General features: G+C 40.1%; 1 protein-coding gene across 1 annotated transcript in view; it reads left to right on the top strand.

Annotated features, from left to right (window-relative positions):
- The window catches only part of LOC135224007 (protein KRI1 homolog), a 314387-nt gene that overhangs the window by 280049 nt on the left and 17600 nt on the right, over positions 1-16738 (top strand). Inside the window, exons 10-12 of the mRNA XM_064262932.1 lie at positions 5070-5195; positions 5871-6021; positions 12979-13082. Coding sequence (XP_064119002.1) covers positions 5070-5195; positions 5871-6021; positions 12979-13082 — 381 coding nt within the window. The remainder of the gene's footprint in view (positions 1-5069; positions 5196-5870; positions 6022-12978; positions 13083-16738) is intronic.

Raw genomic sequence — 16738 nt, 5'->3', positions numbered from 1 at the left:
ACATCGTAATTACTGATACGGATAGTAACCGGAAAGGACTCGTATTCTAAGTGTACTTAATCGGTCCTTCCTGCAAACTTCCAGGAGTTTCCGGTGTAAGGACAACGCTAAAATGTATTGTTACAACAACACCAACTCAGCTTCTGCATCTAGCGTATTCGGTTTCGCTTATATATGCCTGCTTGAGAATTCTCTTCTAATCGATAATAGTAACAGACCTATTCCTTCGTAGAATAGAGTAGCTGGTAACTCAGAGTAGTGCGAGACGACCATTGATAGCTGCTGTCGTTGTAGATGACGCAGTATATTTAATTGGTACTCCCTGCAACCTTCCAGGAGTTTCCGATTTAGCTTTTGGTTATTTAAGCGTAGTGTTTATGACAACACAAAATCAGCTTCTGTATTTAGCGATTCTGTCTCGCTTAAAATATGCCAACTTGAGAGTTTCGTGCTGTTCAAATAATAAAAAATCTATTCCTTCGTAATATGGAGTAGCTGGCAACTCAGGCATAATACTGTGAGAAGGTGAACGTAAGCTGCTGTAACTGTACACCAACTCAGTATCAGCTAGCTTGCTGTTATGCGCGGTCATTTAAGTCTCTCTCTCCCGCGGGATTGATTGACGAACCGTATCTCTGCCCTACAATCACGGACTTTGCCTAGGATTGAGGGAGATTCTAACATGCATTGAATAAACATTGCCTTCGTTTGCGAAACAATTTTTAACAGAGATATCTATTAGGCTTTTTGGTGCTGTTTACTGCACTGTAACAGAATTCTGTACGAGTTTACCGCAGCATAGCATTATAATAATGCTCTCCTAATTATGAAGAGCGCAGCCTTCTTAGGGAAGGAAGCATGCTTAAGAGAGGTAATGGATGAATCTGCTGGGGACCATTTCCTCGCTGAAGAAGCTTCTTTTCCCTGAAAGGACTGCCAATTCAGACCTCTACAGTTTTGTACTTCCGGAAAACTGAAGTAACATCAAAGATCGAGTAATGATTCTGAACATCTCTCAGTAGTTCAATGATCACCTCAGGTGATAGCGAGATGGTGCCAGGCATCCTGACAGAGGTTCAGAGGTCCTGCCCCATAATCTAAAAGAATTGGAAGCAATTTGGTTGACTCTCCAGTTCCTCGAAGAATGAGTTTTGGCCGAGTGGTTCAGATCAACTCTGACAATTCCACAGCTCTCTCACATCTCAAGAAGAGAGAGCCATTGATGGCCACAGGCACGGAACGTATCGATCCTCCAGACTCCAGAGGTTAGCTGCACGATTGAATGAAGTCCGTGCAAAGCTTCTCTATCGACGGCAGCAACTACTGACGTCTGAGCATTCTTTCCTTAGAAGTATGTCAAAAGTCGTGGGCTACTCTAATAGCCTCACTTTGAGAGGTATCTCTAAACCGTTCGGCTCTGAGTCTGACTGCGTTCAGACTGTCAAGAAAGTGACCAGAATAAGAGGTTTTTCAAGACTAATGGCTAGTGTCATTACCAAGATAAAGCAGTTCTGCCTATCTTGCAGTGTACCAATCGGAATGGGCCGTTTCTGGAGATAGGGCAGGAAGAATGGTTTTTCCTCCACCTCGACCTTTGTGAATTACATTACCATCTTCCCTTTCCGTCGGAAGAATGGGATTTACTAGCAGTCTCAACTATTGTAGAATACAGAAGTAGGTTGTTGGCGGCCTTTACGCTCAGATATTTGGATCTGTCAAACAACAAAGCCCTTTACGATCTATGAGGTCTGTGGAAATCTCGAAATTGTAGAATATTTCCTGTGTAACTTTTTGCATGTGACCAAAATTCTAACCACTGTAGATAAGACAAAGAGGGTTAGTGAGGTTTAATACATCATCAGAGGTTTTGGCTTTAGAGGACATAATGCGGTGTGTTCTCTAAGCCTTTTGTTTTTACAAAGAATGAAAACCTGTTTAATCCTTGGCCCAGAAGCTTGGAAATCAAGGGGTGCTAGGATTTATTAGGCAAGAAACAGAGAGAGTCCTGTGACCTGTCAGGGCCCTCAAGTTTTATCTAGTTAAAACTAAAGAAAGTGGAGGTCCTTCGGACAATCTGCGGTGTTTCGTAAAAAGACCAGACTTGCCCAGGTCGAAGAACACCCTGGCGTTATTGTTGATGAGTTCTTTTAAAGAAGCTCATTCGTCATGTTTGGACAAAGATTTGAAATCTTTTAACTGAATGTTCACGAGGTGAGGGCGCGGCCTCGGAAGCATTTCAACAGAGCATGGCACTCAGTATCATCCTGAGTGCCACGTTTTAGCAAAGCAACTTTGTGCTCATTTCACAATACCTGCGGGATGTGAAGACGACATATAAGATTTGCTGCTCGCTGGGGCCATACGTGTCTACAGACACAATCTTGAGGGCAAGAAGTATCACTCATCCTATCCTATAGAAAAGGGTTAGGAAGAGTTGTTAATTATGTTTATTGGGTCGGCCGCCAGTGGCGGTCTTCTCAATCCTTAAGCCTTAGTTAGATATCCTTAACTTTGGCTAGGTTGGTCAGGTGGTAATATATATTACTTCTTAGCCCTCATGGTATGGTCAATATGGTCTAGTCACATTGTGGTCACGCTCCCGTTGACAGATCATCTAGAACTCGCCAGCTACATAGGTCACTACCTTGCTGGAGACTCTAGTAAAGCAGTAGCAGACTTGGGTGACAATAATCACGAAGTCAGCTATGCTAACAGGTAAGGAAAACCAAGATGTCAATCATCTGCACGCAATGTGTTTCCTAAACCTCCTTTTTCTGTCCCTCCCCACCTCCAAAGGTGGGATTCAGCTATATATATATCTGCTGGGTAAGTTCATGAACAAAATGATATTGTTAAGATACATAAATTTGTTTGTTCATACTTACCTGGCAGATATATATAATCAAAGTACCCACCCACCTCCCCTCAGGAGACAGTGGGAATAGAAAATCTGGATAGAAAATGGGAATGGTTCCTGACTCCCGCCTCCCAGCGGCGGGAATGGGTACTAACCACCTGGCCGACCACTGCGTGTGCCGGGAGTTTTGAAATTTCTGTCGGACTTCGGAGAAATACAGCTATATATATATCTGCCAGGTAAGTATGAACAAACTTTATTGTATCTTAACAATATCATCTTTATGGACTTCATGAAGTTTGCGTCACAGAAAGATGCCAACATTGATCCTCAAAACATCCGGTTCCTAGAATCAGATAAACGAGAATCAACACTGCGTCAATATGATTCAGCAGTGAAGAAGCTAGCCACCTTCTTGAAAGACACAGGAGCACAAACCATGACTACAAATCTGGCGATAACCTTTTTCAGAACGTTCGAAAAAGGGTTAGCAGCGAGTACTATTACTACAACCAAATCGGCACTAAAGAAAATATTCCAATTTGGATTTAATATTGATCTTACAGATTCGTATTTTTCTTCTATTCCTAGGGCTTGTGCTAGACTTAGACCGATAGATAGACCTCGAACGGTCTCCTGGTTCTTAAATGATGTCCTTAAGCTAGCTTCGGACACTGTTAACGAGTCATGTCCTCATATAACGCTCCTAAGGAAAACATTATTCCTAATAAGTCTGGCCTCAGGAGCTAGAATATCTGAGCTGTCGGCCCTTTCTAGGGAACCAGACCATATATGAGTACCAGATCGTCAATTTTTGGCTAAAAACGAAGACCCACAAGATAGGTGGGCCCCATGGAAAATTGTCCCTCTTCCTCAGGACCTGTCCTTATGTCCCGTTAATTCACTAAAAGCCTATTTAAACAGAACCGCCACGAAATCTTCAGGCCCCCTGTTTATTAGGGAAAATGGTGGAACCATCTCCCTAAAAGGAATCAGACAACAGATTCTATATTTTATCAAACAAGCTAACCCGGAATCAATTCCGCGGGCACATGATGTTAGGGTGGTAGCTACCTCAGTTAATTATTTTCAACACATGAACTTTGATGATCTCAAAAAGTACACAGGCTGGAAATCACCAACACTATTTAAACGCCACTACCTAAAATCCTTAGAGGCCCTTAAATTCCCAGCAGTGGCAGCTGGAAACACAGTTTCCCCTGACACTGCACAACATGGCAATAACTAGTCTAAGTAGCCTATGTCTCTTTCATCTCTCTCTCCTACCTGCCTCGCTAGCATTCTTGACCTTACCTCAGTTGTTACTGGGTTGCACACTTAACCTGGTTCTCACTTGGATTGTATTATGATCATTCTTGCTTGTACATATGGATATCTGGTTGCTATTTTGTGTAAATGAATTCCTGTTTAGTGATGTAGGATTCATTTAATGTTATATGTCGGGTTATACAACCCTATTAGTAGATAAGAACTGTAGTTTAAGGATATCATTAAAAATCCTCATAGTATTAAGGAAATTTATTAAGTATTTGTAGATTGAATAACCCTTATTAAATAATATTTAATAATTATACAAGTTTCAATTTCCTTACAGTAATTTATCTACACTAACTTTCCAAGTTGGTGGGGCCAATTCTCTGTTACTATTTAATGGAGCGACACAGGGTAGGCCCAGAAAAGGGATTTTGACAAAGGAAAAATCTATTTCTGGGCAGTGACCTGTGTCGCCCAGTGAAATGGTTTCTTTAGCACTCATTTCTAAGGTATAAATATTGCTAAGTATACCAGAGAAAAAAGCTATATAGTAATGCCAGAATATTCTGGCTTGCTCACCTTTATTTAAGGTGTCGGTATGGTATCTGGGGCGAGTGAAACCATTACCAGAGGTCCCCTGCCATTTAGTCTCTTCCTTTCTCAATATCCCTCGTCTACAGAGTAGCCGTTCTAGGCCCCTGCCACCCACTACTGCTACAACTAGCGCTTTGTTTACCATTCCTGTAGATAGCACCCAAGCTTGGGCCAGATTAGGGTGTGGAAGTTAGAGGGTGGGTTTCACTGGGCGACACAGGTCACTGCCCAGAAATAGATTTTTCCTTTGTCAAAATCCCTTTTGAAGGTTTATTACCCAGTGTTAGTGCAAATATTTATTGACAAAACTATTGTCTAAGACTACCCTAAAATTGTGGATTAGGTAAAAGGACAGAATTTAGGAACATATGGAAAGAAAGAGAGGGAAAGGAAGCCTTTGGGAGATGAAGCATTAGCTGTAATGATCCTCCATTTATATAAAGTTGTAGATGTTTCAGCAAGCATTACAGTACTGCTCTTTCCTTGACAGAATTACAATAATAGTAGTACTATTAAGTAAGCAATTGCTTATGTACTTTTGTTTTTGTAATTGATCATAGTAAATTTTATTGTTTACTTTGGAGACTGGAGGTCTTTACACAGCTTATTTTATGGGCAGGGAGATTCCAGTAGATTAGAAGCCGGTATGTGGAATACTATGCACATAAGTACAGATAAAAAAATAAAAGATAAGTAACAAAACTCTGGTATTTTAAGAGGATGGAGAAGAGATATATTTAGAATCTACTGGTCACTGTTACAAAATACAGTACATACTACATATATGGAACTACTTGCCACAGTGCCCTCGTAAATTCTTGATTTCTTAACTTTGGAAATGCATGTCATTATTAATCTTGATCCAAATGAAGAAAAATGAAGATATTGTGATGCCCAGGCATTATTCAAAGTCACATCTGGGGTATCAGAACAAGTTAACATTAACTATCTAACCACTAAGAAATACCAAATTTCATTAAGGTCCAGAAATAGATCATACATGTCAACAGTCTAGCCCAGTTCTTCCAGGGTTGATCTTTTATTTTCTCTACACTTGTGTTGTTGAAGTTTGTATATTTATGAAACAAGTTGTTTAAATTCTATTGCCTTCATTATTAGTATATAGGTATATTTAGTAAAGTAGTCATTTTTATTTCAGGATATAGATTTTGAAGAAGATTTTGACCCAGCTGCTCATGATGCTTATATGGAAAAAATCCTTGGTGATTCTTATTATGATGATGGTAATGTTGAAGAAGAGTTGCCAGAATTTGAAGATGAGATTGATGATGGCAGTAAGTACCTATGGCACATCAGTTGCAGGAGATACTTTAATAACACATTCACAGATCTCAACTCATTGAACCCAGAAATTTCACAAGCTATATTTTTAGATATAATATCCCACCTTGAATGAATTATACATGAAATTCTGTGGCCAAAATCTTTCTCAAAGTAGTAGTACAGCAGAGATTGGACATAACCCCTTAATGTTTGTTAAAGTCTTTTCAACTGATTCTTATTATTTGGGTTGCAAGCAATCAATATTTGGCTGCCGGCCATGTGTACTTTGCAACAAATTCACTCAGAAAGATTAGTTTGGTGTCTAAACCTAGGTTTTCAGTTATGAGGAATCCAATGGAACCAAAACAAATAGCATAGAATCACTTTTTATTTGCATTATTGTGTTCAAATTTTACCTATTTTGGGCAAAATATGTATGTGTAGCTGTATCTGCCTAGCAAATTAATCGGTAAAATGGTCAAGTCTTCAGTATTTCTTAGATCTAAATATAATCTGTCAAATTATATAAATCCCAGTGTATTTTCAGATATTTGTCATGCATAAGAATGGGAATAATAGAGAAGAAAGAAGCTCTGTGTATTTTTGAGTTCTGCTATGCAGAAGATTGTAAAAAAAAACCATTGGTTCCTGATGCTAATCGCGGCCATGAGATCCTTCTCTCCTATTGGCCAGTGTCCCTCCCATCATGCATCTATGTACGTGGTGGCGTGCCTCGGCTACTCGGTACCAGCATCGTTATAGTACACACGCGGTATTCGTTTCGGGATCGTCAACTGTTTCTGAATCTACTAGTCAAGAGTTGACATTGTGATGGTGTTTGTGTCATGTGTATTTTAAAAAAAAATTTCTCATATCTTTTCACAGAAAATGGAAAAATAAGAGTACCTCTTGAGTGACGACATATATATGATATGATTGACCAAGATCTCTCTCGTGGGATAAGTGACCAAGATCTCTCACATGGGATAAGTGATCAAGGTCTCTCTCATGGGATAACTGGAAACTTTGCAAGGTTGGTAGAATCTCCACTCTCTGCTGAACAGAGGGTGTTGACCAATCATTTACAACATGCATACCAGTATAATCAAGGCACTTCAGTTTATGTTGAAGGTGAGCAGCCGAACATTCAGTACCCAAATCAGTTGCAGAGAGAGCATTTGGTTGAACAGGGTTTTGATGGACACCAGGGCCAACAGAGTCATGAGGTGCAACAATAAGTAGATAATTATCAAGACGGGCAGACGTTTATGAACACTACGCGTTTATAGAAAAAAAGACACCTCGAAAAGGCTCACACAGGTCGTATGCTTGCGCAGTTCGATGACGTTTGCCTGAGTCGTTTCAGGAACATTGTGAAAAGTAGGCAGAAGCAATCTTCCTTGGATCGTTATTTTTTAAAGAGGCCTTTAGCATTAGCAGGAGTAAGCAAAAAGGAAGAACCAAGTGATAAAAAACAGAAAGTTGTAAGCAAAAAGGAAGAACCAAGTGATAAAAAACAAAAAGTTAAAAGTGGTGAAGTTGAAATTCTGGAAAAAAAAAAAAAAAAAAGTTAAAAATCAAAAATAGAAATTTTATTTTTTTTTTATTTTAGTTTTTTGTAAAGTTAAGTGTTACAATTTTGTTAATGTATTTCGTAAAGTTAAGTGTACGTACGTATCTGCCGTTTGTCCTCCTCCTCCTCTGCCGCCACTTTCGGAGATAGCCTCACTCGAAAGGTAAGCTTCCACATTTTACGTACAGTATTTCTTGTATACCATGTACACTAATACACTTTATTTACAGGTTATTTTGCATTTTGTTATTAATTTAGGTATTGAATGGTCCAAATTGTTGTAGTATTTCATTGTTTATAGGTCAATTTAGCTTTATTATGAAATTTACTGGGGTGTTTTTGGAGGGCTTGGAACGGATTAGCCATTTTACATGTAAAATGTGGTCCAAGATACAAAAACCTCATGATACGAAGGGCGCCTTGGAACGGATTAATTTCGTATCTCGAGGTACTACTGTATGCGTCCCTCAAGTCTATCGACAGCATGAAGTCGCCTTCCCTCACAGCTGCCAACACCAAACACGGGGTCTCCATCTTGAACCGTGTCTTCCTGATGAAGTGATTCAAGGTGGATAAGTCGATCACACGCCTCCATCCTCCCAACGCCTTGGGCACCAAGAAGATGTGACTGTACGTGCACGGGCAGGGGAGGTTGCGACACACTCGCAATGTGCATGGACGGAGGAGGTTGCAACACATTGGCGATGCGCACAGACGGGGTTGGGTTGGGGGAGGTAACATGCCTGTGATTCGAGGCAGAGAACGAAGCATCCCCTGCAGATCGCACATGGGAAGGAGCACTAACACTGCCCGAAACAACAGCACTCTCGGGAACACGTCCGCATTGTTCCTCCCTCGTAGTCGAAGGAAGGGCAAAGTCCTTAACCTTCCAACGCTTCATATGCCGATGGGGCGTAGAGGGGGAAGAGGGAGAGGAAGACAGCACTGGTTTCTTATGCGCACTCTTCTCAGGAGGTGGGGACGAAGCAACACGTTTCCTACCAGTCCTCCCAACCAATAAGGCAACCTACTTCACATCCAAAACGGAGTTCAACCTCTGAAGCACTGCCTGGCATATGACCTCAGACTGATGTGCCAGAGAAGGCTCCGATGACAAGGAAGGAAGATGTAGCGAACTGGGCGGCAAGGATGATGTCACAGCTGAGAAAGGCAGATCAGAGGAGATGGCTGGGAGAGACGTCATCGATGTGAGAGACGTCACAAGTGGCGGTGGTGTCACGGCTTCCCCTCGGGGCGAGGGGGGAATCAGATGCCACTGGCGGAGGAATACTCAAAGACGGATCCTGTGATGTCATCAACGGGGCTGATGCGAGCCTCCACAAAATGCACTAGCAACACCTCCAAGGACGGGGGACGCCCTGGCCCGAGCGTCTTCCAAATTGCCGCCATTTTGGACGCCTCCGACTCTGGAAGAGAAGAGATTGATGAAAAAGCCTCGCCCTTCTTGGGAATCAAATAAACACCTGAGGAAGAAGGGGCTACATTACAAAAATAGCCTGGTGGTCTCCCGATATTTCCAGCAACGAATCAAAGGAGATGCAGGAACAACGCTACTGTGGGGGTTGACTACTGCAGAAGAGGAAACATCGGGAAGAGGCGAAAAACCTTCCTGAGTAGGAAGAGTCGAAACCCTCCGTTGTTCTCTCTTGCCATAAAACGACCTCCACTGCTACTTAGGCCATGCCCAGCATTGCGTGCAAGGATTCGTGATAGTACAAAAATTAGAACGACACCTTCTGCACGTTATGTGAGGGTCAGTCGCTGCCGAAGCCAGAAAAAGAGAACACAGAAAACCTGGATCCCCGGGGAACATACACTGACGCCTAGAAGGAGCAGAAGCCATAATATCAGCCGAACACACACACACACACTAAACACAAATGAAACAGACAGTGAACTGGGAAAAGGCCAAGAGAGGTTAACATGACTCACCCAGGCGGTCAAAGAAAAGACTAGAGTAGCGGCGTCATCCTTGACCACTCCTCACCTGAGCTACGCATGCGTTGCCAGATATCACAAGATTCCTTGCTTTCATCTGCTTTTTAACCGGATCTAGCTAGGTGCTAGAAATTATCCTATTGTTAAGACCTCAGGTTTGTAGCTATGAAAAATACAAATTGTCTTAGAAAATTTGTCATGTTAAACCCTGCCGATTTTCAGTGTGGCTTCCATAAGTGAAAATAAAATACACTTTTGTTCATCCCTCATGCAATGGAGATCTCAAGAAAGAATACTAGTAAATCAAAGCTTCAGGTTATAGCCGAGGCTGAATAAAAACAAATAACGGGCCAGGCGGCTAAGTGATGTTCGGAACTAGAGAAATTGCTTATACAATGAAGTAATACAGTGGACCCCCGTATTCGAGTTCTCCGGATTCGTGGACTCACACATTCACAGATTTCTCTCAGGAACGTTTCCCAGTATTATTCGCGGAAAATTCGCAGATTTGCAGTGTTTTTCTATGAGAAATATCCACAAATTCCTGGTTTTTTTTTTAACAATTTCATCATAAAATGCACTTTAGTGGTAAAATATTAAAAAAAACAATAAAATACACTTTTGTTCATCCCTCATGCAATGGAGATCTCAAGAAAGAATACTAGTAAATCAAAGCTTCAGGTTATAGCCGAGGCTGAATAAAAACAAATAACGGGCCAGGCGGCTAAATGATGTTCGGAACTAGAGAAATTGCTTATACAATGAAGTAATACAGTGGACCCCCGTATTCGAGTTCTCCGGATTCGTGGACTCACACATTCACAGATTTCTCTCAGGAACGTTTCCCAGTATTATTCGCGGAAAATTCGCAGATTTGCAGTTTTTTTCTATGAGAAATATTCACAAATTCCTGGTTTTTTTTGTCAATTTCATCATAAAATGCACTTTAGTGGTAAAATATTAAAAAAAACAAGTATAAACATTTTTAGTTGGTTTTTCTTGAGTTTAACTAACAAAATAGGCTGTTTTCAGCATTTTTGTAGGGGTTCCAACTATTTACGGGTTCTAACTATTCAGGGGGGGGGTTTGTGGCACGCATCCCCCACGAATACGGGGGGACCACTGTATGCGCATGTTTTTCAGCCAAACTTCGTTAATTTACGATAAAAGGTATCTCTGAATTATATCTCTTTTAACAAATAATGGCAATGAAGATATCGATAGTACTGAAATCAGCCGAGATTTTGATAATGTAAACAATATCAAATGCAAATGATGTACATGATGATGTTTAACTGTAATACAGTAACAATATGATAATACGTAGTAATATAGTACTGTAATTGGATAAAACAAGCAAATAACCTATATATAATTCATAATTTTTATAAATGTAGTTGTACTGTTTAATTTTTGCATATAATAAATTTTCTCCAAAAAAACATTTTGGTTTTGTAATTTAGAAGTCGTCCTATACTACGATAAATTAATGAAAATTTGCCCTGATTTTTTACCTCGTCTTATCTAAAGGTTGTCTTATATGTGGAAATATACAGTAATTAAATCCTTGACTGGCAATGGAGCTTTACCTTTCTTTTCATATTCAATTGCTCAAGACATGTTAGCGGTCTTCAATGCATAAGATGTGTGTGTGTGTGTGTGTGTGTGTGTGTGTGTGTTGCATATCTGACCAGAATAAGGACAGTGTTCCTTGAAGCTAAGATCCGGAGTAAAAGAACGGTGTATCTGTTTGGTAGGTATAGATGTACCTTCATTTTCATCTTATGTGCTTGGTGTCTTTGAAACGTTTGAAACTGTAACGTGATACACAATTTTTGTGATAAAATACTACAAGATTAGGGGCTTCTAGTAAAAGATGTTTGCAGTTCTGAATGTAATTAGTATCCATATACCAAACTTGCTTTAATGATAGACAAAATGCGATCACATCCTGGCTTGCTTTCTTGGCAGGGTTTCTTGGTTCTTTTACAATCTTCTGCATAGCAGAGCTCAAAAATACACACAGCTTTTTTCTTCTCCAATGCTCAACAAACACATATCTGAAAATAAACTGGACTTTATATAATTTGACAGATTATATTTAGACCAAAGAAGAAATCTTGAAAACTCAACCATTTTACAGATTAATCTGCTAGGCAGATAAAACTATATATATGTACATATATCTTTTTGCCCAAAATACGTAAAATTTGCATAAATAGATGTAAACCTTATACATAATAGATTGCACATAAAAAGTGATTCTATGCTACTTGTTTTGATTCCATTGGATTCCTCATATTTGAAAACCTAGGTTTAGAAACCAAAATAATCTTTCTAAGTGAATTTGTTGTGAAGTAAATGACCGTCAGCCATTACAGCTGCCACTTTGAATTTCTTTAATTGCTCACGAGTGGGAACAACACATTTGGTAAAAATTTATTACTTGCACCCTAGATAAGAATCAGGTGAGAAAAAACTTTATTGAACATTAACATTTTCCTGCTAGGCTAAAGAACATTCCTCTAGAAAAGGTTAATAGTAGATTCATTGAACATGCTATTTAGAAAGGTCACATAAAGCTACTGATTCCTGGGTTTACTGTAATCCGTGAGGATGAATCATATTAACCCTGTCTGTGTGAGTGAAATGCTCATGTTTTATGCGTTATTAGTGTTTGCCTGTGAGATACCATTTTAAGTTAAAATTCATTCCTCTCCACATTGCCTTGATGGCATTGAATGGCCTTCTTATCCTTAGCACCGTAACATATGGCCTAGATTTCATGAATTCACTCAGTCATTCAAATATAAGGTTTCACCAAAAGTTCAACTTATATGTGCTTGATGTGCTTTTTATACAGTATTTTTTTATATGAGATACATTTACAAGTTTAGATAACAGCCATATTAAGCTTGTGTTCAGTACTCAAAGATATAATCACAGACTTAAATACAAATTAGTTACCTTATAGATATTTTCTTTGTATATATATATGTTAAATATGTTTTGTGAATAAGAAACTCAAACCTGTTTCATGTTGCAGGCTTTAACCATCACAACATTATCATAATCATACCATTGAAAAACCATTAATATGTTTCTTACATACAAGTACTACTTCAATTTTTTATTTATAATAATCATGTTCATAACAACCAATTAACATAAATTTCATGATGTTCAACTCACTGGAATTCCAATTTGCAAACTAGAATTCCAGTTGAAATCATTATATACACACCCAGTCTGTTATTAGACAAGGGGCAACTGTAACTTCAAATTTATTAATAACTGGATGAACACTTAGTCTATTATCAGACAAGGGGGAACTTTAACTTCAAATTTATTGTTAACTGGGTGAATTTCAAGTACATATATAACTTTAACTGGGTGCATTTCAAGTACGTATATAACTTCACTTTATCACTCCCAGAGTATTTTGACAATTGGACTCAATCCAGCAATGCAGCTGATGAGTCCCATCATGAAGAAGGAGAGGGTGACGGATATGAAGATTATTATGATGAAGATTTCAATGTGAGTATTATGTATACCTTTTGATTTTATATAACCAATGTTAATTTGATTGCTGCTGTAAAGTTTCCTTTAAAAATAAATTCAGTTATCCTTTATTTAGACTAATTCCATGTAACATTATTGTTAACTTTGAAAGTAAAGGACTTATTGCGGACAAATTTTTTACTTCATCCAGGCAAAGTACCAATATGAATAATGATATCAGATGTTGGAATAGCATAAACAAGAGAAGTAGACCATGTTCAAAAGAATAAAGTTGGGCCCATATCCACAAATGGCACTGGGGACATTTCTTGCAGAGTCGTATACTGGGCCACAGGATAGTGTAGTAGATAGTAGTATTCTGGGAGCCAGCTCAATTTATTCAAGTGAAAAGAGGAATAAATATAAATGCTTTGAAACTATTGACTCGAAAGCCTCTTTAAGTGATATGAACTTCTGCTGAGCTTCAGCCTGATAGTACTAACCAAGGGAACTATTTTAGGGGGCCGAAATTTCATGGTTATTCATGTTTTGAGATGAATGGAAAAAAACAGGATTTTTGTATTGGTCAGGTGCTTCGGTAAACAGCAATAATAATAACAAGTTAATTCAAGTGAAAAGAGGAATGAATTAAAATGTTTACAAACTAAAGATTAGGTATACTGTATTGTTGAAAAACACAAATGACACAAGTTTTCAATTGATAGTTTGGTGAGACAGAAAGCTCAGAGTGGCCCCCCTCTAGGCCGATATACTATTCATTCGTGCCAACTCCATGCAGCAATAACAAGAACTACCGAACTAAAATACAGGCGTCAGGAGACTTGAGAGATGTGGAGTATTTTGTCTGTTATTATTTGTTATTAGAAATGAAATGAAAAATAATCAAAATTATCACTATTTAAGGGGAGGGGGTGAGGTTTCATGAACTTTTGTAGGCCTACGTCAGCTTAATACGTACCATAATTTCTAATGACAGGGCCACTTTGGCTGTATTCTAGGCCTACTCAATTCTTAGCCTAATTAATGCACTATGCTCAATGCCAACATGCTGCCACATTCCGGATTGTTGACGTTAGCTGATGCTTCTCAGTGCTTCGATGATCAGAATATTTCTAGAAGGTTAATGGTGGTGAGGAAGGATACACTGAATACAAAATAAAATTCGATAGTTTAGGAAAATAAATATTTTTACATTTGCAAAGTGTAGGCCTGACCTACCTCCCAAATGTAAATTTATTAATTTTCCTACATTATAGAGATTTTATTTTTTATTATTTGAAATGTAGAGCCGAACACTCATAGTAAAGTTCTCTTTCAGGGAACCAGTGGCCAATGGTTAGTAATCAGAATGAGACTACAGTCTATGGCAGGCGTAAACCTCTGTTATTATTATTGCTGTGTACCCAAGCACCTGGCTGATACATAAATCCTGTTTTCCATTCCTCTTGAAACATGAATAACTGAAACTTTGCCCCCCCCATAGTTTCCACAGCTAATGCTATCAGGTTGAAGCTCAGCAAAAGTTCATATCTTTCAAATGGGCTATTGAGCCAGTAGTTTAAAAGCATTTATATTTATTCCTCATTTCAATTTGAATAAATTGAGTGAACTCCCAGTCTATAGGCAGGCAAACTCTTTCTAATCCGTCTCTGACCATCAGTTGATGCTTTTATCTCCTACTTTCCTAGAGAGATGTGAGAACTTTGTAGTTATAGACTTGGAGAAATTTCCAAAAATTTATTTCTGGGCTCAGCTCGTGTTGGCCTATGAAAGTATCCTTAATATCATTCTTTCTAGGCAAAATTAATCTAAAATTACCAGAGAAAAACAAAATTAAGAAAATGTCAGTAAAACTGACTCGCTCACTCTATAAAAGAAGTGTCGGTATGAGAATAGGGGCGAGTGGGATCATTACCACGAGTCATTCACCATTTAGACCTTCCAATCTAAAATCCCCACTAGAGAGAGCTGATACTAACGGGTGATGCGGCCGCTACTACTACTACTAGGGACGCCACGGACAGCAGCGCCCCTAGCGGTCATCCTTAATTATTAGACGGTACACGTTGTACGCTTTTTTCTTTCGTGCCCTGTTATTTTCGGATTTATCTCCTTATTCGCCATGGAACGTGCTGCCATCGCATCGGCTAAGTTAAGTGCCTCATAAGTAGTATTTTACCGTATTTAATCTTCCAGGGACCAGTATTTTCCTTCTAATAGGTCATATACGGTTTCCCGGTCGACTCCTATACTTATGGGCTTACTATATCACGTTCATCGTTTTTTACATCGCCTTTATAGCTAGGTCAGACCCTTTAACCATTTCGCGTTAGTTTTGCGTATTTAGAGCTATTCTGTGTGTTTCTGGCCCAAGGCATCCCGGCTCTCTTGCTCTTCATCGGCTATCGCTGGCTCCGAGTGTCAACTGTTCCTCGGAACAGTTTGCCTCCTCCTGGGCTTCTTTTTCTTTTACTAAAAGTGTCTTTTCCACCTTTTACGATGTAATTTTAGTTTTATTTAGGGTGTTAGGCTAGCCTAGGTGCATGTCCCATGTGTTGGTACAGTCTGGTTCACGTGGCCCTCCCACGGTTGTGTTGCTATCGCAGCTTAGGCCACTTGCGGTCACGTGTTCCATAGCACCTTACCCTTCCCCTTCCCTCCCTACCAGGTATAGGGAGGGGTCTGGGGGACCCCTTGGTTACCATGACAACCTCAGTAAGCCTTTCCTTCCCTCTTTCTCTGAGGAGGCCAGGGGTTCCTCCCAGCTGGGGTATAGGGACCACTTGTCTCGGGTACCGGGTCACCGAGCGGGTAGTTGTTTGGGACGGGGAGGAGTAGGGCCACCCCCCCCCTCTCTCTCGTCTCCCGCCAGCGTCACGCCGGAAACCCCCCCCATTGCTCAGTCCCCCACCTTTCCCCCACTGTAACGAACGGAGCCTCCGCTGCAGAGCCGGGGGGCCCCTTTGGTTTATAGTCGTCTGGCTCCGCCAGCGGGCGGGGTGGTCACTACTAGTGGTCTATTGCTTGCCTACTATATCCTGCCTTTTTTCCCGCTACCGGAGGAGAGCTTGCTTCTTACCCGGGCACTCTTCTAGTAGACGGGGAAAAGATTTATATATATTTCGTTATAATTATAAGGATATACCCTAATTTTACGGTGAATTTTAGTATTATCTAACTGTGTGTATACCATCTCCGTCGTTCTCCGTCGTGGTTTCATAGCTCACCTCCCACACCTGGTTGGAATTTTCTCTTGTCTCCGGCGTAGCCTTAGAACAACTCCAACCACCTTTTTACCACACGTATTATGGCGGGGCTCTGGTTTAATCTAACTTTCACGCTCCGGCATGCAGCGGAGCAATTGTTAGGCTGTAAGTGTTCTCCTGATACTTATGTATCTTTCCACTTACAGGCTACCAACTGTCAGGTCCTGGGGTGTAACGCCACGCTGTACAACCCCTGCGCCCACGATGAGTGCAGGACTCACGCCCCGTGTGCCACGACCTACAACGCCATGATCGTCTGGCACCCAGAAGCCTGCACCATCTGCTATGACCTTGTCAGTCAGCTGGTGGGGGGGGGGTAAGTCGATCGTTTATTTTTGACTTCTTTTTTATCGTATTACTAATAACACTTAGTCTTAAGCTTGTTAAACCCCGTCCCCGCCACTA

The sequence above is a fragment of the Macrobrachium nipponense genome, chromosome 10, assembly GCF_015104395.2.
Source record: "Macrobrachium nipponense isolate FS-2020 chromosome 10, ASM1510439v2, whole genome shotgun sequence".
NCBI lineage: Eukaryota > Metazoa > Arthropoda > Malacostraca > Decapoda > Palaemonidae > Macrobrachium > Macrobrachium nipponense.
Note: the sequence above shows the minus strand (reverse complement) of the source record. Positions and strands in the feature narration are given on the sequence as shown.